The sequence below is a fragment of the Prenolepis imparis genome, unplaced genomic scaffold (assembly GCF_030444845.1).
Source record: "Prenolepis imparis isolate NDT839.2.m4 unplaced genomic scaffold, iyPreImpa1.0 SCAF_4, whole genome shotgun sequence".
NCBI lineage: Eukaryota > Metazoa > Arthropoda > Insecta > Hymenoptera > Formicidae > Prenolepis > Prenolepis imparis.
This window is the reverse complement of record NW_028141162.1, coordinates 16,693,229-16,720,130: the sequence shown is the minus strand read 5'-3', so window position 1 is coordinate 16,720,130 and position 26,902 is coordinate 16,693,229. Positions and strand designations below refer to the sequence as shown.

Sequence of the window (26,902 nt, the reverse complement as noted above, 5' to 3'; positions counted from 1 at the left end):
ATAATATACTAGAGTAATTGAAGAAATATATATGAAGCACACCATCAAATTGAAGACTCTCTGGTCAATTTGAAGACGATTTTTCCTCAGTGAAATTGTCGAGGCATCAATAAATAATTTTCAAGTTACAAATGATTGAAAAAGAAGAACTTCTCGCAAACTAAACTTTGTAAAGTTAAAATATTAACAAAACTATCTACATTCTTCTGTTAATTTTAGGTAGAGTTTACTTTAATAGAATTTTAATTTAAGGATTAGTTACAAAGATACATGAAAAAAGTGAGAACATGCAAAAAATGCTGACCTCCTAGACATTTTCACTGAGGAAAAATCGTCTACATATTGGCCAGAGAATCTGATGGTCTATATGTTTTTTTCAGATATACTCTGTAAATAATAAATAATAAATTATATAGATATATATGTAAAATAAATTATTAGTTTGATGATAAATTATCGCGAGTAATAATTACGGTACTTTTCTCGCTCATTGAAAATTTTCCGAAAATCAGTGCCTCTCGCAATTTTACGAATTACGTCAAACACAACGATTTTGCCGCAATTTCGATCACGTATAAATATGATAATATAATTAATATCGTTAAGAGCTGTCCGTGTGCGGTTTGCATTTAAAAACAAATATCCCGTGCTTAAAATATCCATCGTAAAATCCTAAAATGGAGTTTTGGGAGATATCGAGATACCTTTGATTATAGAAATTTCGAAAACCGACAATAACTTTACAAGATAAAGGAACAATTTACATACATCATATATTATACATATAATATATAAAATATCTATTGCCCCGCTGTTTATAAATTTCTTCTACAAGACAGTCTACATAGCGGGTTTGACAATAACAATAAGATGGTCTATTTACATGATATCGAGCTACCCGGGTTCACACGTTAAACTTAAGTGACCCAGTATAGTCACTTGCGTCCAGGTCGTTCACTTCATTAGGGTTATCGATGCATGCTGGTCAGGTTAGTCCGCATAAAGGCGCGATTATAGAAGGCACGTTATCCTCAGAAGCGGCAAACCTCGTCGTCGCTGGCACAATTTCACATACCGCGGTTAAAAGACAGCCCCGGCTAATCAACTACGTGTCGCCGACTTGCTGTTAACACAAAGGCTATTTTATTTTTATCTCGCGCGGAAATAACTGTTAAAAATAAAATTCTCACCTCTAACAAAAATAAGAAAAAGGATGCCGACCCAGAAAGTGTGTATATCGAATAATTTTTTCTTTAATAATTTTTTTAATTAAATCTTTATTATTATTATTAAAATACGAAGTATCTGATTCAGATTTTTTATGTAATTTTTAAAATTAATTCTAATGTAATCTTTTTCTTTAATAACATTTTATAAAATTGTCATCACTATGGGAAATACTTAAGATATGTAATGTAATCTTGGCTAATTACAGTTTCTAAAAAAATACGCGAGTGTATTAATAACTTATATATCGCAAATAAGGATCGCCGCTTTCCTATAAGATTAATTATTGCACGATCGGTGGGGACTAATTTCAAAGTAGATGAGCTCGGGTCTCCTCTTTTCCCATTCGATTAATCTTCTGATAAGCCATGGTGAAAACCGGAAAGTATCATGAATAATTTGTGTATCGGCAGATCTTGTCTATACGAGGTGGATGAAAAATGAATTGCGAGTCAACGTTATTTCAGATACCTACACAGCTCTATATATAATCCAGAGTATTTGAAAAGTAAGCTGGATAACATTCACGATCGGGGTATTAAAAAATTACTTTTTACGATGTCAAAAGCATTAAGCACTTTTCTGTCGTTTCATAAAATGAATTAAATTGTCGAGAGGAGAACTTTTTTAATTTTATTAAAATTGAAAAAAAAATAAAGAACGAGAGAAAATTTAATTCTTCACGTTATAATACGATGGAGAAAAATAGATGAAATTTTAGAAAAGACATTTATATAAAATCCGATGATTCCCTTAAAGCCGTCACATAAAATCCATTTTTCCCCCCCTTATAGAACACACCGTTATCAGGAATTATCTAGCGGAAATTAGGTGAACGAATCCCACGGCTTTGTACAAATCACATCCGCAGGGCGAATTGAAAACGTAAAGGGATCCCGAACGGATTACGGATCAACTTGAACTCTCGAGGCGATGAGGCCGAAGAAATGTCTAGCTTCTCACACGGATTTGCCTTGATATCACATTTTCTCCCCTTACGATATCACATTTTTCGACCGACTATTCAGGAATATACTCGCATTTCCGCTTCATTGAGACCGCGCACAAAACAGGAAGAGATAAGAACCAGCTATCGTTAATCGAAAGAAAGTAACATCGAGTTTTACTTATTGAATGTATTTTCATCATCCTTATATTTTTAAGAACTGATGATGTTAACATATTTTTAATGTGATATCTATTTTGTAAATTTATTATGTATTTATTATATTTGCCTTTTCTTCATTTTTTAATATATTTAATATATTTTATTACATTTATTATATATATATAAATATAATAAATGTTTATACATATTATAATTTATTATATTTCGTATATATGTAAATATAATAAATATAATATAAATATATAATATAAATATAATAAATGTTATAAATATAATAAATATAATAAATATTATATTTATTATATTTGTTATAAATTTATATAATTATCAGTATTATGTCATACATTATTAGGCCGAATGTAAACAAAACTGTTACGTCTCATTTGAGGAAATTTTCGGGACGAGAGATAACTGTGATAGGTCATTGCCCTCACCCTCGCTTAACATACAACGGCAGATCGAACTCTGTCTCGCTTACAGCCAGGCTCAAGTTTAACATGTTTGCTATCTTTCGTGTTATAGGGTCTCGACAATGTAAGCTCGGCAACCCTCAGGCCCTTTAACTCGGACATCAACACGCCGAGGATCGACAGCTACAGGTTCTCCATGGCGAATCTCGAAGGTAAGCCTCGCTTGCGGTTTCATCGATCCGGGTTTCTATGAGAAAGACGCTTTCGATCTTCGCGAATCGAGAGACAGGAGAGACCGAAAAGAGTCGCTTTTGAACGTGACGTTCGACCCACTCGAGTCATTCGCGGCCTGACGATTTTTTTCCCTGATGCACACTCCATTTTTCCCCGTACAAATGATGGAGATGGTTGGTGGCTCGCTGACACGTTCCCTGCTCTCGATCGATCAGCGTCAGAAGTCCAGGATATCCACGGAGTTGTTTCGTATACGCTTTTTCTCCTCGCGAAAAGAACGCGACAGCTAGCCCGCAGTGCGTGGAAATTTGATTTTATCAGCAACTTCCTGAGATCTAACGAGACAGCGGCAATACAAATCGCCCTGACATAAGAATTTATTTCGGCTATTTTTTTCCGGATTTATAAGCGGCCGCCCGCTTTCTTAGATCGTCTGTCCGTCTCTTTGGCTTTCTCCATTTTAAGATCCACATATTTCTATATACATATAATTCTATTTATAATTTAATAATTTATTCCATATAATTTCCATTTTATAATTTGATATATAATTATATATATAATTCTACATAATTTAATATATTCTATATAATATAATTTATTTTATATTTATATATAAATTTTTGACAAGATTTATTCACATTCGAGAAATACTTTTATACAAGCTTGAACTTTTTTCACTTATCTGTAATGTACTTTTAAATATTATATTTTTTTTACAATAAAAATATTTGATTTATATTTTAAATATCTTTAAATATCTTTTTTTACATTTTATAATACTTTGTGAAGAAAAATTCTGCAATTATCACTCCTTCTCATTATACACGTCACGATTCTCTCTCTTTCGGTTAATGTTCTCATATTTTTCACCCTCGCCCACATACGAATATAATGCGATTATAAGAGAAGCTTCTCGGAAGATTCTCGAAAGAATATACGTGCGATCTCTATCTCTTTCTCTTCTTCTCTCTATCGTTGCTGTACATAACTTGAGGGCGGGCAATCGATACGGTGATATATCGTTCTTGCACGATGAAAAAAATCGAAATTTATATATATGTACAGTGGCGGATTTATCGCAGAAGTGGGATTATATTATTTTTGCCTCTTATAGGCGCTAATGATTCACAGAAACCGTGAGCCCCTAAAACGAGACACGTCCAGTCTAAGTATCGTACAGCAAAGATGCTCTCTTTGGTCAATTATTATTATTATGCATTTCGAAATCTATCAACTAGTTTGAATTCACACTTATATAAAATTCAAAAATTTATTTATATTATAATAAACTCATACATTTATTTATATTAGAATTTAACAAGAATATACATCCAAAAATAATATACATCTCCATCTTTAATATTATGACAAAATAGAAAATAACGATATTATATCAAAAACATTATTTCCGCGAAAATTCTTATAATGACCAAGTCGAAATAATTTATTAATATTAAAAAAAAAATATATATATCTCCATCTCGAAATGACAAAAGAAAAATTTACGACATTATATCGAAAAATTATTTGCGCGAAAATTTTTAACGAGTCGGAATAATTTATTAATATTTTTTACGCAAAAATGAAGGTGGATGCTAGCTTTTCGAATCCGTCATTATCGTCTCAGAGATGGTCGCAAGGCGCAAACACGTTTGAAACGAACCTCTCCTCGGCTTCGAGGCGAGTCAGAGTTCTCGTTACGGTATTTTCATGGCGCGATGCTCGGGTGTCGCGACGCGTGAAAAATCGCGAGACGTGCGTTCAATTACGGCGTTCTGTTTGCCGCGTGCGCGGAATACTTAATCGATCACCATCTCTCGCATTAAAATAGCACGCCAGGCGGGCGTCACGAAAATTACATACATATCCGTCTTCCTTATTTTCCCAGTTCGTCCGGTTCTCTTATTCCGACATTCTTCAGATAAGCCGATTTCGAAAGGTCCGTGAAAAATATTCGCGATCGAATCCTTTATCTATCAAGCGCAGAAATTCTATAATTATTTATACGATATATATACATTTTTATAACAATTTGATAATAATAATAATATGCAACCATTTTTATATTTCGCGAAATTAATATAAAAAATATATAAAAATTAACATTTAAAATATATAATAATTTAATTATTGTAATAATTTTTCAACGATTAATTTTTTTATTTTTTTTTTCAGTATATAATTTTATAATGATATATTTATATAATAATAAATATACGAAATGCAATTTAATATATTGCGAAAATAAAAGATACATATATATTTATTGAGACTTTGTATTGATTATCTATTAATTTAATATAATCGACCGTATTGTTATGGTTCAAAGTACCTATAAAAGATTGAAATATGTTTAGAAAGTTTTTATCAATGTTGTTTAGATGCTGTTACATTTTTAATACGTATTTAATTTCACATATCACGCAACACACTTCGCGGATTTTTTATTTCTCCTTAAACAAGTGAATTTAAAATTCACGAATATATGAATAAGAAAAATGCGCAAATATTCATATATACTATTTTATAAAATAAATCTCTTATATAGATAAAAAAAACACTGCTTTCACGCAGTGTATACTGAATAAAGATAGAGAGTTTTATCGTAAAATCTATATAATATAATAAACCTTGACAAATAGAGATGCGCGCAACAAATTTCAGCCGCGCCATTCCTTATGCAGTTTTCCCTCGCTTTCCCAAGACATCAGGGATGTTGCTCGAACTTCAACGCGCCGTCGTTAAACCGATATTGCAGCCCGTGCATTCCGGAGACGAACAACACACCGGGTGTAGACGGCAATATCCTCCCACCGTGCGGGGAGCTTTTAATTTTAAATCACGCCGAAGTCACGCTATAAAACGCCCATAAAGCGTCCGCGTAACAGTGGCATTCGAGGGGACACGCGACATGCACTTGCGCGCGTTTAAACCGCATCCCAGACGATCGTAAAGAGCGCGAAATCGTGGCGATGGGGTCCGCTCTTGATCGATCGTAATGCGATTGCGATGGTTTCGAAGGCTTAAAATGCGGACGAGTACGCGTCTCTCTCTCAACCCTTCTGTCAATGCGGAATTTGACAATTTCTTTATAGCAGCTACTGGGCATCGAATATGTTTTCCCATTATATTTCAGAAGGTTTGATCTATTTTCCTGAAAAAAATTGGGAAAACCGGGGATTATCAGAGATTTGAAAAAAAAATTTTTGAAGGTCTTGTGTTAAATATTTTTAATAGTCCTTAAGAAACATATGTCTAGCTTTGCAATATTTAAATTTTTATTAAAATCTCATGTGATTTTATTGAGGATTTCTTTTTAGTATCAAGATCTTGTATAAGTTTCATAGAAAATTATCCAATTTAAAAAAATAATAATTAAATAAATTAGTACTTCCTAAGATTTTATAATAAATTATTTTTGTTTTATATTTTTATTTGATATTTTTACATATATCATTAGCATTTACATATAGTGATATATTCTGTTATTGTCTCAATTAATTTTACGATTAATAAATCAATATTTAATGCTAGAAAAACTAACTTTCTTTGAAATCGTATGAATAGAAAACATTAAAAAAACACTTAAAATAAAGATACTTATTTTAAAAAACTGCATCTACAAATTTTTTCAGTTTATGGGATTTTAAACGAAAATATTTGGAAGATCAAAGAATTTTCTTTACAAGATTTGAGTAGACATCCTGTTTCTGAATACAGGCTATTTTATTTTTAGTGGAAGAAGTTTCGACATATTTTTAGTTGCTTAATATTTAAAGTTGCTTTAGGTATCTATTGACAGAAGGGTAAAATTGACAAACGAACGTCAATTTGCAATCGATTAGGAAACGAGGTGAAAATTAAACCATTGATCATGACCGGTTCGCTAACTACTAGTACATATATTAAAATATTAATATAGCTTCACATAATTGCTATGTGCTTTTAATGTTAAACTTATCGCGAAGATACATATAATCGGCACGAAACCGTTTATCACATGACGCGATAGTATAATTATCAGGCGCATTATCGCGACATAACGATAATTATATGAGAAAAAAAAATATTAACTACCATAGCTTTTTATAGGTATCCCTATATTACGGCTGAAATTTAATTACTATGTCTAATTTTTAGCTCTCTATGGTGACTAATATTTTTAATTTAACTTATTTAAGCTACAATTTAACGGGAAATTCCCTACTAAACTATATAGCTTTAAAATTTGAAACTTAAAAAAGATTACTTAAAATTTAGTTATGCTAATAATATTTTTTTATGGTAACTAATATTTTTTTCGTGTAAAAACCAGAATGAAAATATATATTGAGACACACACAATCGAGTCAATCCATTTTCGAGTTACGAGGCAAATAAAATCGATGAGGCGTTTACGTCGGAGCGAATTACGTCGATTGAATGAACGACGATGAAAAAACGGAGAATGTTTAATGCATCGCAGCTATTCACGGTGCCTTTCCGCTAGCTAGTTTTAAACCCGGCTCTCGCGGTTTTTATTACTCTCTTTACAGGAAAACGCGCTCGTTTCAGCGTTTCCTCTCTCGAACTATCGACGTACATACATGAAACTATTGCGCACTTCGCGACCGCTAGCTGTTATATATAATATGTTAACTGCTGGTCGTTAACTCGCGCTTTTAACGCTTTGCCTCTGAAAATTCAATTTGTACTATTTATCGATGTTTCAAAATATAATAATTCGGTCTCCCTCTCTATTTGCGTTTTTTAATCCTCCACAAGATTCGTTCAATTTAATATTACATCGGTTAATCGGAAAAATTGATAATAATTTCGTGCGCTCTCGCGATGATAATTTATTCGCGCTGAGAGAGGTTTAATTATTCGTTAAACGCGCGCTAAGTGTAATTTATGCGCCGTGCCGAGCGGAATATTTAATTATTTATGAGGCTACAACACACAGCGCCGCAAAGTATCAATAGCCGCAAAGTCGGCGATGGAAGAGAAAAAAAAAAAAAGAGAACGAAATCTTCAGGGAAACGAAGCGGGAATACAAAATGGCCGTTCTAGATTATGTAAAGATAATGAAATAGTGGTCTCTCGCGCGATTTCAAAAACAAACGTTGCTTAAGTGTATTAATAATTTATTAGAGTTTCTTATCCATCATTGAGAAATATATTTTCACCTCATATTTATTTTATTTATTAAATATTTATATTTTATTTATTCCGTTTGCATATATTATAGAAATTTTCATTATGATTATTTTTATTGGATATTTATTGACAAGAGAAATTACTCCACGAAATTCTCCTTATTACACAGCAAGAAAATTTAATCGAATTTATTGAATAAACAATCTATTATTTTTAATTTTATTAAAATTTAATAATTATATAAATAATAAATATTATAAAAATATAAATTTCTTCCCTTTTGAAAATGTAGTTTCTCGTAATTTTTTCTCGACGCATCCGAAATTCATAGCATACCAGAAACTTGAGGAGCGTTTTATATAGATCTCTAATAAGTAACTTGAGCTATTTTGTATGCTCGATTCTGCCCTGTAATTTTATACGTCACTCCTAATCGTTATTGAAAGAGAAATGTTCATCTGGCGCGACCGGATGCGATTTTAATGGCTTCTGGCGATTTGCAAATATTCGTAAGATGGAAACGAGCGTATTCGTTAACGGGATCAATGTCGGCGAATGCATCAATCCTTCTTGCTCGTTCATAAATCATCATCTCGGACCGTCAAACCATTCGCCGTTTCCATTCGCTCGAGCGTAAGAGAACGCGTTGATAACTTTCGTCGAATGAACGCAATATTCGATTATAGAGACAGTTGAATTCCTTATTTATTTAGCAACATCGAAAAAAAATCGATAATATTGAAAATCAAATTAACCAAATTATATATGTAATCGATTGATTCATCAATTAATTAAATAATCAGTTTTCTATATACATATATTAATTTATGTGATATTATAATCTCAGCTCTAAATAAATAAATTATTTCTAGCATGAAATGAAGTATCTTAATTTTATATCGAAGGGAAAAACAAATATAAGATATTATAATAAATAAATTTACGAGAAAGACGGACGGAGATATTATCGAAATTACGCACGAGCGAAAGAATATCATTGCTTGACATTTCTAATGTCATCGTTTAATGTCTCCTCTCTTTAAGCCACCCCCGCATCCATTCGCTTCCTCGCACAACTCACTGAATATTCACCGAGACTTCTCTCGTCTTCTCTCCTCACGTTTCGTTCTTTCCTTCTCGTTTCCTTTGTGCGACGCTCGGATGACTTAACTGTGCTACTTCTCTCGCCTATTTTCGTTGAAAGATGCTGTTTATAGTGACGTTTTCTCTTCGTTCTGCCTCGATGGAAAATATCGAAACGTCAAAGTAAAAAAAAAACCTTAATTTTTAATAAATTATTTTTAACGAAAGAAAGAACTAAAATGAAATGAAATATTTAATATTATATAAATTTAAATAAATTATATGTTATAAATTTAATTATTAATATTAATACTAATTTTTAATATAAATTAGAGTATAATGTATGGGAGATTCTCGCACAAAAAAAATCTCTTTTGTCATGTTAACGATTATCTACGCTTGTCGGAATTTTATTGAAGCACACGAGAGAGAGAGAAAATGAAACTATCCATTTCCTCAGGATGGCGAAATTTCCGCGATATTCCCCCATTCGAGATCTACGCTAATATTCCCATTCTAGGCTCGCCTTAGCTCGGGATTGTCACGTTGAGTCCTCCAATGAATGTTCGTTAAATCTACTCTCGCTTTCGGTAATTTCTCCTTCGCATTCGCGACTCTGAAGGGAGAACAACCCCAACCCCCTGTTTCCTCTCTTCTCTTTCAGCGCTCTAATATATATTCTCCCTCTGAGAAAATGTTTCTCCTAGAACGCCAAGTCGCCCGAAAATTGAGAGACTTATTAAGGAGACAGCACAGCGACATTGTAACTTATCACGACAAAACTTTATCTTAAGAAACTTTAAAGTAATTTTATACAATGTAGAACATATTTTATATATATGTTATAAATATGTATAAAAATATAATATACATTTTTAATATATTGTTGTGTTAATGTGTCAAAATATTTACAATATTTATATGTTAATATTTTATATCTTTACATATTGTATTTATATATAAGTATATATTATATATAAATATATATATAATACATAAAAAAGATAAAATATATAATGCAAAATTATTTTCTTATAGTAGAAGAAATATTCAAAAATATTTCTTTCGTGTGTCATGAAAGAAACTTAAACAATGTGGAATAATTTTTACTTAAATTTTTTGTATGATAATAATCGCCGTTTGTGAGAAAAAAAGAGTTAAAATGATTGTGAATTTCAAGTTTCCGTTCAATATATATCTTGGCATTTTTTTTTTGTTCATCGAGAGAATAACAAGGCGGCATTACGGAAAAATTCCTACACAGTAGATCAGACCACTATTGCGACAGACGAAACGACCGGCATTACGGTTCGCAGTTGCATAGCGGTGCAGCGCAGCTAATGAGCGCAAGCAGTTATATGCAACTGTGCCTTCAGCTGCGCTGCGCGGCAGGGCTTTTTAAGATTATTATTTGGCGTTTAACCCAATTACGCTCTTCTTCCATTGGCGCGATTCGACACGCTCTTGTCACAATTTGTTTTACCTGAAGGAGCTGCCTCACGTCATCGTAACTCACTAACAATTATCGACAGTTTTCTTCCACCTTTTCATAAAATATTTATTATTATAACGTTTATTATTCTATTTCAATTATTTAATACTAATATTTTTAATTTATATATATATATAGGTATATAATCGTAGGACAATATGGAAAGAATTTTATGAGAATTTCTTTTATTAATATTTATCACAATAAAAATAATAATATCTATTACAATAAAATATAAAATATGTTTGATTAATTTTACTATGCAGTTTAGTAAAATTAATCAAACATGTTTTATTATGTGAAAATATTGTGATAGATATTATTATTTTTATTGTGATTAATATCAATCAGAGAAATTCTCATAAAATTCTTTCCATACCATATTGTCCCATATGCATATTAACATAAATAATAAAGTTTGTGTTAAGAAAATATAGAAAATATTAAACACACAAAAAATAAATATAAATAAAGATATAAATATTAATAAAAATAAATATAAATAAATATAATTAATATAAATATAAATAAAATATAAATAATAAAAAAAATTGTTTTTTATTAATATCTTCTGCAGAGAGTACTGTAAGGCGATTCTCGAAAGTTAAATATGCAAATGGTTCAATTACCACGATTCTCTCCATATGTTTAACCGGTGAAAGGACACCACGTGTGTCCCGACAAAACTCGACACGCAACGAAGGGTGCATCTGTCAAATAAGAGCCAAGTCACGTGGCAGAGGGCGAGGCTCATTAGTTAATTAAACAAAGTTTGTTTAAACACGTAGTATTAACTCGACCTTGTCTCTTCCCTCCCTCTTTCTTTCCTCTCTCTCTTTTTCTCTCTTTCTCTCTCCCTTTGCCCGCATTATTATTTTCAAAGCCGCTTCCACTCTTTTATGTAGTCCCGTCTCGTATAAATTTCCTCTCGCAACAATGTCTCTTAAAATGTATAAAGCCGCCGCTTTCTAATACACGCTTCGTTAATCTCAGGGACACAAACAGCTAAAAATGAAAAGAAATTAAATTGTGTATAAAATATAATTCAAAATATATTTCAAATTAAATTTTAAAAAGAAATCGTAAAAACGCTTAAATTCTCATTTTGCAGTGAGTCGATTAATTAGGAAATATATTTAATTGCAGATTTATTGGACGCATCTTCTTTTTGCTCTTGCAGATATAAGATTCGAATAAATTACATTGAAAATAAACGCGAATGGGCAGAGTTTTAAGGCCGCTCTCGCATGAAAACAATTTATGTCATAGTTACAATTACACAAAGGCCTGTCGGCGAAAACCCGATTTAACCGTCATCGAAATCGGCGGAAATCAATCTGCCCGCCGGCAACTCCGGACAAATTGCCGCGGTAATTGCGACACGCGATGTATCAACTGCCAATTAAGGAAAATCGGAACAATCACCATGGTTTTATAGATTTTTAAAATAAAATGAGAGTGCACAAAAAAGATCGTTAAGAGCTCGCGAACAATTCATTGGGATATATATTAATTTCACGTGCGATAAGACAAATAAAATATTATAAATATTATAACACAGGCCGACAAAAATAAATTTTTTTGTCAAGTAACTCTAATCAGAGTAGGTGTTTTTGATAGATTTTTGATTATAAAAAACAATGCCGTTGTCCAAATTGCTCCATCACCAAGTTTTAAAGTTATTTTAAATTTAAAAATCAGAAATTAGTGATTTTGAGGAAAAAATATATAATATAATAAATATATTCATTGACTAAACACATTTTTGCTATTAAAGTGTTAACATTTTAATGTGACTTATTAAAACAAAAATTAAAAAGAAAATATTTTCTCATATTGAAATTTAATAAAATTTCTTTGATTCTGAAAAATTTGTTCAGTCATTTTAGAATTGTATTTTTTAAATACATTTTTAATAAAATTACTATATATTTTATTAAAGAAAAAAACGATACCTTATAACATTGAATTCTGATTATTCGTTTTCACTAATCTTGACAAACATGAAATATGCCTGCTATATTCTTAACATATATTCTATGTGCTCTCACTATATTCTTAACATACAAACATTTTTGCTCTATCTACGAGACAATTTTATATTCTTTGCTAATGAAGAATCAATTTGTAAATCAAACATTTGCCTATTTTGATTATTTTAATGACAGTATAGTGATTTATTACCTATACATTTTTTTCTAATATAAATCGCTAATTTCTCATATTAAAATTCAAAATAACTTTAAAACCTAACGTGATGGAACAATTTGGACAACGGCATTGTTTTCTGTAGCCGAAAATCTATAAGAAACACCTATTCTGATTAGAGTTACTCGACAAAAATTTTTTATTGTCAACCTGTGTAATCAAAAATAAATATAATAGAGATATTAGTATATATTATAATATATTATAATATTATAAAATAAAATATTTAAATATGTGTAAAATATTTTCGAAGAGAATATCTAAGTGTCTGCCATTCCGAAAGAAGTTAGCTTAGAGAGTGCAAGTTGTACAGTTATATAAATTTCAAAGTCCCCTAAGTGAAGGTCTCTTCCTTCTTGTTCGAGGCCTCTGTCGCGATTCCTATCGGAACAATAATAATCCACCTGGACAGCGGCCAGAGTCTCTCTCTTTCTCTACGCGTAGAAAGCGCGTACGGTTTACCGAGTGCGTAAATATGTATTAGCCGCGCGAGTGCGTGCACTCTCGGCACTTTTCCGATTTCACGCCGCGTGGAAAAAGCCGCCCGAGCGGAAAACGAACCGGTGCGGCACACGCGCAATCGCTTTTATCCGTCATTTTATCTCTCGCGACCGGTTTTCCAGCCGTCGGAATCGGGTTAGAAGCAATCGTGTAAGTAGCGATCGACGATCGTGATGGATCCATTGCCAATAAAAGGTAGAGAGAGATTATTTTACCGGCGCTTTTTCATTAACACACTCGCACTTACACTTGGAAAAGTGCGAGAGCGTGTGTTAATCGATAGATTGCACTTTTTCACTCTCGCGTTCGGCAAAGAGAAAGAAAAACTCGATCGAAATCCATCGGGACGATTCGATCAAATTCAGCCGACGCATTCCAGATAATTAATTTAGTAATTACGCTCGTTTGACTATCAGGAGGAAGGCGCTCGAAAGTCTCGTGTGCCTTCGATAAACTTTCGGACGCGTTATGAGAATGTTTAAAAGTAATATAACTTTTCGCAATTTCTCGAGTTTGTGGTATCTCTCGAAACTAATTGGTGTAGTTAGATTTTTTACGAGGGAATAAAACTTGAAAATATGTTTGGAGAAACTTTAGAATATATAATAAATTTTAAGAAATTTATTTTATAGAAACACACTCGATATGTTATATGATTTTCTCTGAATCACATCTGAGAGATGAAAGCAAGCGATGAAAGCGAAAATTGCGTAATTTCATCTATATCGCGATCGATTATAAGTAAAAATTTATTGCACACAATCCGTCAAAAAATTACTAAAAACCGACTTTCTTTTTAATTGTGAAAAAAAAAAATATATATATATATATATTGCCAATTTAATTTGCAAGAGTGCTCGTTAAAATATGAAAGTTTTTATGACAGAATATTTTTATATCGAATTCTGGAGAGATATTTTCAAGAGGACGAATATATATGTTTGCTAATCATCACGTTCGGATGAAAAACAGTATACATAACTAGTTTAATTAACAGTCGTGCTGCGGCACTCTCGATAGCGCTAGATGAAAATTATATTTCCCACGGGATGTTTGCGCGAAAGAACCAGGGGAGAGGAGACGTATCTCGTTTAATTAAAAAATATCGAATAGAGAAATGAAATCAATTTCATAAATTATTCGTGTCATAAATTAATATGATCAACTGGTCGATAAGTCGCTTTTAAATACTGGAGTCTTCTATACTTTTGACATTTCATATATATCTTTCCGAGAGATCTTTATAATCCAAAGAATTAATTCGAAAGAGAGACGCGTAATTTTATTCCCGATCAGCTTTATTACAATTTTACGCCGCGGATGAGACTAACCGATCGCGTTATGTCACTCGCGGATCAGGTGGTTAAGTGTGATTTATGCAGCTAAGCCATCGTTTATACAATACATAAGCGCGAGCTTATCGCAGCGCGTTTGCGCGAAAATAGCGCGAAAATATTCGACGCCGGCTCCCGTTGATTTATGCGGCTCGATTAATCTAGGTTATTGCTATCGAGCGCGTTTGCGTATTCGCATAATCGGCATAGGGTGAACGAACCTACATAATATACGCGTCGGGGAAAGTAAGAAGCTTTATATCCGCGAAACTCGCCGCGATTTATCCGATTAATCACCGTTCCGGATCGCTCTTGTTTTGCGTACACAGATTAAGATTTTTTTAACGAGCGCTCGCGAGAGCTGGAAATTCCAGTTGATGAGGAACAGCTGATTGAAATAGCATATAATGTTCAGGTGGAAAATTAAATTGCCGTATCGCTGTTTCGCCAAATTTACCGATTTGAATTTATGATATATTATATATTATATTATATATTATATATTATATTATATATTATATAATATATTATATATTATATTATATATTATATTATATATTATATTATGATATATATTAAATTATATATTTTTGATATATTATATATTATATTATTTTGCGAAATATATCAGCAATTTTTTAAAATTTTCTTTCATTTTTCTTATAATTTTCCTCGATTTTCTTTCGAGAAATTATATATTTGCATTCGCGATTGCATTTGCGAGGCATTTTCCGATAAATACATCGGCGTCGATTAATCGCTATTTTTTATTCGTTTTGCTTGTGACAGATGACCGATTCCCCCTTTCCCCTTTCCATCTCGATGACACGCGAGTCAGAGAGTGAACGCCTTGATGCGCTCATTCTGTCGTCGTCTTTGCCATTTATCAAATCATCGCTCCGGCGCCCACACTTCAATCAATAACGAATTCTCTGACTCGTACATTGTGATACCGCTACGTTGTACGCTCCATTTGTTTCTTGAATCGACGACGTTTTGTTGCAAATAAAATTCGATCATTACTACAGTTTAATTCAAACAGTTTACAACTTTAAATAGCGCGATATACTTTGAGAATATTTAAAAAAGATAATTATATTAAATAATATTATATAAAATTGTTGTATTATATTCAGAGATTTTTTTATGCTGCTCTTTATTTATGATGTTATATATAAAACTTGTGTAACTCAATACGCATCCGGCGTGCGATATAAATACGATACTTATTAAATTATGAGTGGCTAATTAAAGCGAATAAATTTTAGTTTTGCGTTGGAGAAGAACTCCTTCGCGGATAATAATTAAGCTAACAAAAATGAGATAGGATCTTTGGTTATAAACAATTTTTTTAAGAGAATGAAATATACATTAATGAAAAAAATTATTTAATTTAATGGAATGAGGTGCCCTGTTCCCAAAATTAAAGGAAATAGCGACGTTAATGTTATAAATTCGTAAAATAATAATATATATTAATAATAAGAAGAAAAATAGGAAGAGAGAATAGAAAATTTTATATTAATCATAATATTTATATTTTATAATTATAATATTTAATTTAAAATTAATTAAAAATATTTTTTATAATTTTATATCTACAATTGTAATATATCAATTTAAAAAATTAATTGATAATTATCCTTTAGTAATTAATTATCCTTAATTTATACACTGAGAGAATTTTCTCTTACAATTTACCCTAAAAATCATGGGTAATCGTAGGACAATATGGTATGGAAAGAATTTTATGAGAATTTCGCCGATTAATATTTAGCACAATAAAAATAATAATATCTATCACAATAAAATATAAAACATGTTTGATTAATTTTATTAAACTGCATAGTAAAATTAATCCCACGATTACCATGATTTTCAGGGTAAATTCTAAAAGAAAATTCTCTCTGTATAGTTTCTTTAGATTTGTGCGAAGATATGCATTGCGTTGCTGACATTGATACAAATTAATAACATAGTTATTATATCGGAAAGTAATTAAATTGACATTTCTCGGGAAAGGGTTAAAAGGCACAACACTTAACTGACCGTAACGCGTCGTAAGGCAGATCGATGAGGCGTCTTTACGCAAAAATACACGCGGCGCTACCGTTTCAAAGGTACAAAAAGGGGAGCCGCCGCCTTTATTTATAGCGGTCAATAGACGTTTGCGTAAGTCACAACCGGTGCACTCTCGACCCTTTTCTAAACGTGTGTAGTACACGCACACTTATATATTCCGGCGTGCACTTATTCCGCACGAGGACGGGAGGAACACCCACACGCAGGCGCGACGTGCGGAAAAATCTCGAGGCGAGAGGCGAGTATGTTCACCTTAAGGCAAGGCTTTTAGTCCAGCGCGATCGCACGCGACGTGCGCATCGTGCGCGCGGAAACTGCAACTTGTATCTCTTTTCTCGTCGACACGAGTTTATCTTTGCGAGTACCGAGAGAAAGATGCACCCTCCGATGCATCTCGAGGGACGAGACCGTCTCGTATCTTCCCTGTATTTCGCCTGTCGTTGATCAGTTCTACAAATTTATCTTTTATTCGTATCTTTGCCTTATTTCACGCTTTTCGAATAAATACAGACGCGAGTGACATTAAAAAATATATATATTATAAAAATTATATATATAAAATAAAAAACATATATTATATATATTATAAAAAATATATATATGTTATAAAAATGTATATATATTTATTATAATTATATATATATATATTTATTTATTTATTTATAAATATATATATTTAAATAGAGATGTCATTTTCCATGATGTTGGGCAAAATTGACTATATCGGAAAAATCGTGGCGATGGGTGTTTGGGTGACGACGGAGCTTTCGTGCTCCGATGAGAGGTTCATTGGGATACGATGTTAATTGACGAGAATCGCGTAGAAAACGATTCGAGAGGAGGAGGATCGACATCTGGTTCGACGCAGTGGAAGATGCTCGGGCATTTCGGTAGCAATGAGAGCATATTGGGCTACCTCGCGGTCAAAGGTATACATATGTATCCTAGTACGGAGAAAAAATGTTACAGTAAAAAAATTATAATATATAATTATTCATTTAATTTCATCATAATTATCATATATAATTTTTCATATATAAATCGTGGATCATCAACTTCGGAGAAATCGCAATATTTTTATTTAATATAATATTATATGTCTATATTATTTAATAATACTTTATATTTTACAAAAGAGAACAGTGTAATTATTCAAATGTTTCGATGCACAAAACAAATGCATAATTATTAAGTTATATTTTTCTACACACAGCTCTATATAAAATATTTTATATATAATTTGTACTGTAAAATTATTTCCGTGCATTATCGAAATGAAGTCGATGAAGATAAATTTTCAATCGCGTTGATAAAGATTTAATCGATGATACCACGCTGCTGCAAAAAAAAAAATAACACACTCGACAAGGTCAATATATTATAATACAAATATAATTAACGTATCTCTTATCGCGTTGACGACCGAATCGACAGATCTCTTAATTACGCTAACAAAATTTGAGCAACTGCGGCAGGACGTGTGTTATCACTTTCATTACACTTAGTAATTTCTGGATATTTGCGTCGTAAAAGGTTTATCGCAGCGAGACGCGAATGTCTATAGATAAGAGCAGTTTCATTCGATGCAGGTCGAAGGAAATGCACTCGACCGAATTCAGGATAATAATTTAACGACGACGACGAGGATTCGTTAAATTAGCGGGGAGTCGAGTCACACTTGCGCATCCGTCTGTGCAATAACTTAGCTTCGAAAGCCAGAGAGTAGAAAGCTGAATTTTTCTTTTTAAAATAAACGATTATCACGAGGTGCGACAAAAATTTGACCGAAACTTCGCGATTGCCGGGGTTCCGATTCAATAACGCGATATCCGCGATGTATTATTCCCCGTTTTATTTATGCTTTCGCAACTGCTTTATGCTCCCGCACTTAAAACGTACTCGAGATGCTCAAGTGTGTTAGCCGGTCGTATATCTAAAATGAATATTTTACACGAAACTATCCGCATTTTCTCTTAAGCGAGTTTCGCGGACGATTTAAGACGGTCTAGTAGCCTTAAAATTGCCGTAAATAAAAGGCGAACCATTAGAATCTTGTTTTTTAATTCCCATGGTTGCCCATAATTTTTACACATAATTACGTTTTAAGAAACTTGTATTGTTTCTTTTAATCGAGGAAACTCTGTTCCTAAATTTCTTTCTCTTCAGTCAATTATAATTTCAAAGCAGTTTGTATATGAAAGCTGTCAGAGATTAATTATTAATTTATTTATTTTAATTATTTTATATTATTTTGTACTAATTCATGTTATAGATTTCATATTAGTTATAGTATATTATATTTATTATTTATTTATTTTATTTTATATTATTTTATATATTAATTAATATTATAGATTTTATATTAATTTATTATTTGTATATAATTCAGAGATATTTTTTATTTTATTACAATAATTATTTCGTTGATTTGTTGACTTTGTAAGATTTATGAGAGACTTGCGTACACAGTTGAAAAATTTGTGTTAAATTTAACAAATATCACATGTCCCAAACGGTCCACAGAAATTTTTGTGTTAATTTAACATAATACGGATATGTTAAATGATGACACGAATATTGTGTTAATATTTTAACATAAAATAAATGCAAACTTCAAGTAAACTTGAAATAAATTTTGTGTTAAATTAACATAGTTTTAATGTAAAAATTAACTAAAAAAATTGTTAATTTTACATTTGATCATCCCCACTTATATTATAAAGTAAAATTAACATTTTTTTCTGTAAATTTTAACAGATAAATCTTGTCACTAATAATATCGAACATATTTATTATGTAAAATTAAAAGTAAATACACATTGTGTTATTTTTACACTTGTTTTCAGTTATTTTAATAATTTAACATTTGAGTTCAATTAACACAACAGCAATATGTTAATTTAACACATGAATGTGTTAAATATTTAACACAAAAATTTTAACGGGGACCGTTTCTAACAAGAAAACACAAATTTTCCAACTGTGTATGAAAATTTCGGAGTTAATCTCTCGCACACACAATGTCTTTTATCGTGAATTTCTTCCGTGCTGTCAGAATCTCGATATTACGTTTGATAGATATACATCGAAGTTACGTAATCACATTTCTTTATTTATCTAGCATTTATCTTGTCTCAACGACCCCTTTCGATAATGGCGCGGCCATGAGAGTCGTCATAAAAGTCCGCATTGTGTGTGTCTTTCCCCAATCTTCTCTATTTCCCGTTTTTCTTTACCCTCTTGTCATATCGTAAATGGAGATCAATACGCGTCTGAATGTGTATTTCTTCTTGTCAAGACCAACTGTACAAATCTCGCTGCCATATTACGAACAAGACATGCGACAAGAGTTCTAAGTCTTATCGTCATGAAAGACGACGAAATGTTTTATGAGTAATATGACGAAAAGAGAATTCAATATTCCCTTGAATTTTTTTCATTTAGTTTTTATAAATTTATTAATTAATTTTAATAATGTGCTTATTTATTAATTCTAGTAATTTAATTTTTAATACGGTTATATATTTGCAAATGATATTTTGATTTGATTTGTATTTAATAAGAAATGACAAGTAAGGAAATATTCTCATTAAGAGTCTATAATTCAGAAATAAATAATTAAAATTATAAATAATTAATTATTGTTTTGAATGGATTCTTATTCTGCAATAAATCTTGACAATGAAGCCAAACTTAAATGTTTCTTAAGATAAAAGCACAAAATTTCATATTCTTGAAGCTTGTTTATAAAAATTTGTAACTTTCAATAATTCCTTCATTTAAATCAACATTATTACATTCTATTTGTCAAAAAAAAAAATTTTTTATTGTCTAATACACCTTTAAAAATTTATTGTTTTCCTCTACATTATAAACACGCGCTAAATAAATTCCACTTGTTTGCCTAAATGTTTCGCATGCATCTTTCTTTCGTCGCCAGTCTTCGTCATCGAAAGCTATCGTCGAAAGCGATCGATGAAGGTATATGAAAAAAAATGCTTGCATCTCGAAAAGTAACTTACGCGTTTCTTTCGAATAAATGTGAATGGCCGCGGTTATATAGAGAGTGGTTGATCCCGGTCGAGGTGTTTACGAGTCACGAGCAAGTCACGGTACTGCCATAACGGTATCCCCCAATGCAGCAATGCATCGATTTACGCGTTGCTGCATCTCGCGTGGAAAGTGCAATGCGCACGCACCGGTTTTCATTTTCATTCACCGCGCCTCTCGATTTTTTCTCCAAGATATTCTTAAAGATTATCCTCTCTCCCCACCTCTCTCTCTCTCTCTCTCTTCCTCTCTAACAATAATAATTTCTTTATAATTGCTATGCATTTTAAATTTTAATTAAAAAAAACTTTTTTCTTACGTCTTTTCTTTCTTATTTTTATTTATTCTCATTTATATTATTATTTAATAATTTATTTTAATTTATTATTTATTGAAAACGCTCTAGAAAAACAATCTACTTATTGAAAAAAATAATAATTTATCCTAAAATATTTTTAATTTATTTTTATATGCGATTGTGACTTTTAAAGTATAATATCCTATAATTAATTCCGCGAGCTTTCTCGGCGATTTTTATCACCGAGTAAGGTGGATATTTTCTCGAAGATATTCTTAAAGATTATTTTCTCTTCCCATTCTCTCTCTTTCTAACAATAATAATTTCTTTATAATTGCTATATATTTTAAATTTTAATTTTTTTATGATTTTAAATTATAATATTTTTGAAAAATTTTTCTCTTACGTCTTTTCTTTCTTATTTTTATTTATTCTCATTTATATTATTATTTAATAATTTATTTTAATTTATTATTTATTGAACGCTCTAGAAAAACAATCTACATATTGAAAAAAATAATAATTTATCCTAAAATATTTTTAAAAAACATTTAAAATATTTTTAATTTATTTTTAACATATTAAAAATATTTTAAATTTATTTTTATATGATTTTTACCTTTAAATATATAATATCCTGTAATTAATTCCGCGAGCTTTCTCGGCGATTTTCATCACCGAGTAAGGTGGACACCGAGACTACGCGAGAAATTCGAGGCGGACGAGGCGCGAATCCGCGCGATAAACGTTTGCAAGATTCTTCGGCTACTCTTTCGCCTTTGCAACGTCGACGTCGGCGGTTTCGCGGTAACGTTGCATCGCTCGTGACGATTCGTTGCGGCGATATCGTTCGCATTCCACGGGGTGCACGTCACTTGCCAAGCCGGTCGCAAGAGGAGTCGTATTCTCGAAAGTCGTGGAAAATTGCGCACTGAACCGCATAATGTTATCTATGTAACCACCTGCGTTAGGATGCGACAAAATATGCATACGATCGAGGAACGAAGAGTATCGATCTCTACTATCGTTTGCTTCAATATCTTTATGTCGTACAATAGTTTAAGAGAAAGAGAGAGATTGCCTAAAAATGTGAATTTTGTTTGAAATATTTTAAAAAATTGTCTTCTTTTACTTTTCATTTATTATTAATTATCATTAATTATTTTTCGTTATTTCTTCGTTTTAATTTTTGTACGGCTCATTAATGAAACAAAACGATAAAACGATATTTCCTTTATATCTCTCTTTTTTAAAAATCCTTTTCTTTTAATATTCATTAATTTTTATTTATTTATCATTAATTTTTTATTATTTCTTCGTTTTGATTTTTATTTGTATGGCCCATTAATAAGATGAAATGATATTTTTCTTATCTCTCGCAATTTTCGTTGTTATGTAAAATTTCCTTATCTCTCTCACTTTATAAAATATTATTCTAAAATTAAACAAAAATTCTCATATGCTTTGTATAATCGTGCCTTCATGTTATTCGTCAAAAGCGGTCTTGACACTAATTCGCACATATTATTAATTAGTCGCGTCGCACTTTTTTTCGTGGAGATCCGACACTTGCTCATGAGACGTAAATTAGCGAAGCGAGGAAGAAACGTCACCGACGATATAAACCCACACGCGGCTCGGAAAAAAAATATTAACTACCATAGCTAAATTTTATAGTTGTCCCTATATTAAAATTTAGTTACCATACTTAAATTTTATCTCTCTGATAACTAATATTTTTAACTATAATTCAACGAGGAGAATTCTATATTAAACTATAGCTTAAAAATATTAGTTACCATAGCTAAAATTTAGGCATAGTAATTTTTAGGTATAAAAGAGGGATACATAAAATTTATATAATAACTAATTTCTTTTTTTTTTCTTTTTTTTTTTTTTGCATGTTCTGACTTTATTCTTTACCAACTCGGGACGGAGTGTCACGCCTATCGTGAGTCGTGCAAATCCATGTTACGTATAATTGCTATTTTACATCCACCTTACCTTGATTACGAAATATCCAAGGAATAAGTACGTGCTCTTGAGTTTTTTTATCACAATCGGAAAAAAAATAATCCCGCCTTGTTTTATATTTATCTTTCTCTCCTCAGACGTTTCACAACTTTATATACTCTTGTATTTGCACAATTGCTACGTTTAATTTAATCGCGTAATCGAGTCTGCAATCTTTATCTTCGATAACGCCAGTTAAGGAGAAAGACTTTGGGTAGATCTTGTTTACTGATTTTTATATCGAAATATTTATAACGGAGGATTCCTATAATAGACGTATTATGTGTACGAGAAATATAATTTTTTATCATTATACTCGTTGTTTTGCCAAGTAGATACAAGCGCAAGTCGTCTTATTTTGACCCGATCGATTTGCCAGCTGTTAATTCTGTTAATTATCGCCAGGAATTCTGCATGTGCACGTTATCACGTGCTGATAGCGATCCGTGGTAATTACCGTTATACAATTAGTGAGCATGCAGCAAGGGCAGATGTCGGAGATGCATTCGAATTTGCACGTTCACCGTTTTTCCAGGAAATCGCATGGCAAGAATCTCTGATTGCTCGTAAACAGACTTAAAATGATACGTACATAGGATCGATAAGGTGTACGATGTCAACGCGATGCAATCAGTCTATAAATATCGCACTTATCTCTCTTTAAATGTACTGTCTCTTTATTGATGCAAAATATATATTCTATAAATACACATATAAAATATAAAAAAATATAAATATATAAAAATATATATGTAAAATATATAAATATATTATTAATAAGATATATAAATTATTTATATTAATTTATTAACTATATTAATTTATTATTGTATTAATTGAATTAATAATATATGTATATAAATAATATATAACAAAATAAAATATTCTATAAAATTTTGACGCGCGTTATACAATCTTCGAAATTAATTATATTAATTTTGTATTAATTACTTATTTAGTATTATTAAATATTTAGATTATATCGAGATCAATTTTTTAATTATAATGAGAGGTCGCAATAATTTAATCTCTTAACATCAACATTTCGAAATTCACAATTATCCTGTCTTTCGAATATTATATCAAAATTAATATGCATAGCGTTTTTTTGCAAAATATAAAATATACAATCTTAATATAATTCAATGAACGGTGTTATTCTTACAGATTCCCAGGATGTCGATCTGGATGCGATCCTCGGTGAATTGTGTGCCCTGGAACGACGCTGCGACGGTAATATCGCCTCCACTCCTGCGCCGGATGCACAAAAGCCAGGACGACCCAGCAGCGCGAGGATCAATCCGGGCGATAGCACTGACATCAAAAATGAAGGAGGTACGTGAGAATTTTTTTTCACAACTTTACGATATTTTTTCATTTTTACACATTTAAAAAATTACAATAATTCATATATAATATACACTCCTCATAATAATTAAGGGATCAAAAAAATTGTTTAAAAAGTAGGCGAATTTTAAATAGCTGTAACTTTGTGTCAAAAAATGAGAATTTAAATTTTGAAAAAGGGTTTCAAAGCTCGAAATCTCTACTTTTGAAAGGTCATAGCTGTTTTTCATTTTCTTCAATTCTGATATTCTTTACATACAGAAAACGACGAACTTAAAGAAATGGAAAATTTTCTTCTCACTTTGTAGACGTGTCGCATGCACAAAAAGATTTGAAAAAATTTTTTGATTTTTTCGCGTTAAAGCCTGAAGTTTTCCCTGCAAAATCGTTTTTTAAAATTTACATTTCGACTTTTCCTTATCAAATTATCAAGAATTGAAGAGAAAATGGTCATTTTCACTCTGATCGATCATAACTCCGTTAAAAATTATCGTATAGTAATTTTAAAGCTGGATTCTTAAAGCTGAATCTTTGCTTTATAGTATGATATAGTGGCCGAATTCTTTATAACTTGTGTGAACTTTTTACAGATAGGTGAAAAGAATGAAAAAAATCGCGAGTTCTTTTTTTCCTTGTTTAAACTTCGAAAAAAATTACGCAAGGTAACTAAAGTAACTAACTTTAGACAATATTTTTGATTCCTTAATTATTGTGAAGAGTGTATACATACTGTTTTATGTAATAAATTATTTTATTTATATATATAATTTTATTATATATATAAATATGTATATATATAAAATTTATATATGATATATGTATATTATGTGTAATATCTATTGTTATATTATTTGCTGTAAAGCATTTTCAATGCATTTTCAATGCATTTTTAATGCAATATTTTGATGCCTCTATCGTGCTTTTGTTATATAGGTATACGCACTGATAGTCCCGACAACGACAGCGCGTTCTCGGACACGGTGTCCATGTTATCCAGCGAGAGTTCGGCAAGCAGTAGCGGTTCCGGACACAAACCACCTCAGACTGCCATACACACAGCCCCTCAACAGCAACCGCATCAGCTTGTCGGTGAGTCTCCATTTAATCATTTTAAAACGCGATTTTATTTTATTATATTTCTTTTTATTTCTTAATTTTTATTTTTCTATTTTATAATATATATATTTGTTATACGATACATTCTTATTTAACTGCAGTATTTTCCCTGTATGATTAAATTATATACTCTCGGAGAGTAAGTCATATTTTTTCACAGCGTATATATTATATATTTGCGCCGATGCGATGTATGCGATATTCTTATCGTTGCAGATGCAGCGAGCAGAGCGAAGGCGGAGAAGATCCGTCTGGCGCTGGAGAAGATGCGCGAGGCGAGCGTGCAGAAGCTCTTCATCAAAGCGTTCACGTTGGACGGAAGCGGTAAGAGCCTCCTGGTCGACGAAGGGATGAGCGTCGCGCACGTGTGCAGGCTGCTCGCGGACAAGAACCACGTGCCAATGGATCCGAAATGGGCCGTGGTGGAGCATCTGCCGGATCTCTTCATGGGTGAGTCTGTCGTCTTCTTCATTTGCCAGCTGGTGACGCAATAGTCCATGGACAATATTTATTCACTATATTAGGCTTTAACGCTGACCTCGGTTTATTTGTTAACACTCAATGTGTATGTTTTTCTCTCTTTTTTTTCGTGGTATTTATATATATAATATTTTTTAAAGTTATATTATTATGTACAATTGTTTTATTATATATAATTTGTTATTAATTATTATAGTATTATTTTTATTATATTTTAAAAAAATATAATATAAATATTTTATTATAATATTTATAATTTATTTTATTCTAATATTTAGCATAATATATATAATAAAAATATAAAGATATTTCTAATATATAAAATTATAATAAAAGAACTTTTCTGTGTAAAATAATATAATAATACAATTTTTATTTAATAATCTTCTGTTCCTCTTATGTCATATTGGAATTTTTCTTCAACTATTTAATCAAAAGTCTCAAGATAATTTCTGAATTTCGATTTAGAATTGAATAACGAATGAGTTGACGAATCTTTCAGAGAGGGTTTACGAGGACCACGAGTTACTGGTGGAGAATCTTCTGCTGTGGACGAGAGATTCCAAGAACAAACTGCTCTTCGTCGAGAGACCGGATAAAACCCAGCTATTTCTCACGCCTGAGCGATTTCTTCTCGGTCCCTCGGATCGAGGCGGAGGCGAATACGACGATCACTCGAGAAATATTCTATTGGAGGAGTTCTTCTCGAGCAGCAACGTTGGCGTGCCCGAGGTAAGAGGCGACGTGTTTTACAAT

General features: G+C 31.5%; 1 protein-coding gene across 7 annotated transcripts in view; it reads left to right on the top strand.

Annotated features, from left to right (window-relative positions):
- LOC145934694 (uncharacterized) overlaps window positions 1-26,902 on the top strand; it is a 156,143-nt gene that overhangs the window by 122,174 nt on the left and 7,067 nt on the right. For 4 of the 7 annotated variants that reach the window (XM_083035345.1, XM_083035343.1, XM_083035344.1 and 1 more), the window contains 5 exons: window positions 2,879-2,978; window positions 24,371-24,538; window positions 25,484-25,639; window positions 25,883-26,116; window positions 26,649-26,878. In XM_083035345.1, the coding sequence (XP_082891471.1) occupies window positions 2,879-2,978; window positions 24,371-24,538; window positions 25,484-25,639; window positions 25,883-26,116; window positions 26,649-26,878 (888 nt within the window). Of the gene's footprint in view, window positions 1-2,878; window positions 2,979-17,108; window positions 17,290-17,526; window positions 17,772-24,370; window positions 24,539-25,483; window positions 25,640-25,882; window positions 26,117-26,648; window positions 26,879-26,902 lie in introns of those variants that run through there. The other 3 variants (XM_083035349.1, XM_083035348.1, XM_083035350.1) reach the window with 3 other exon arrangements.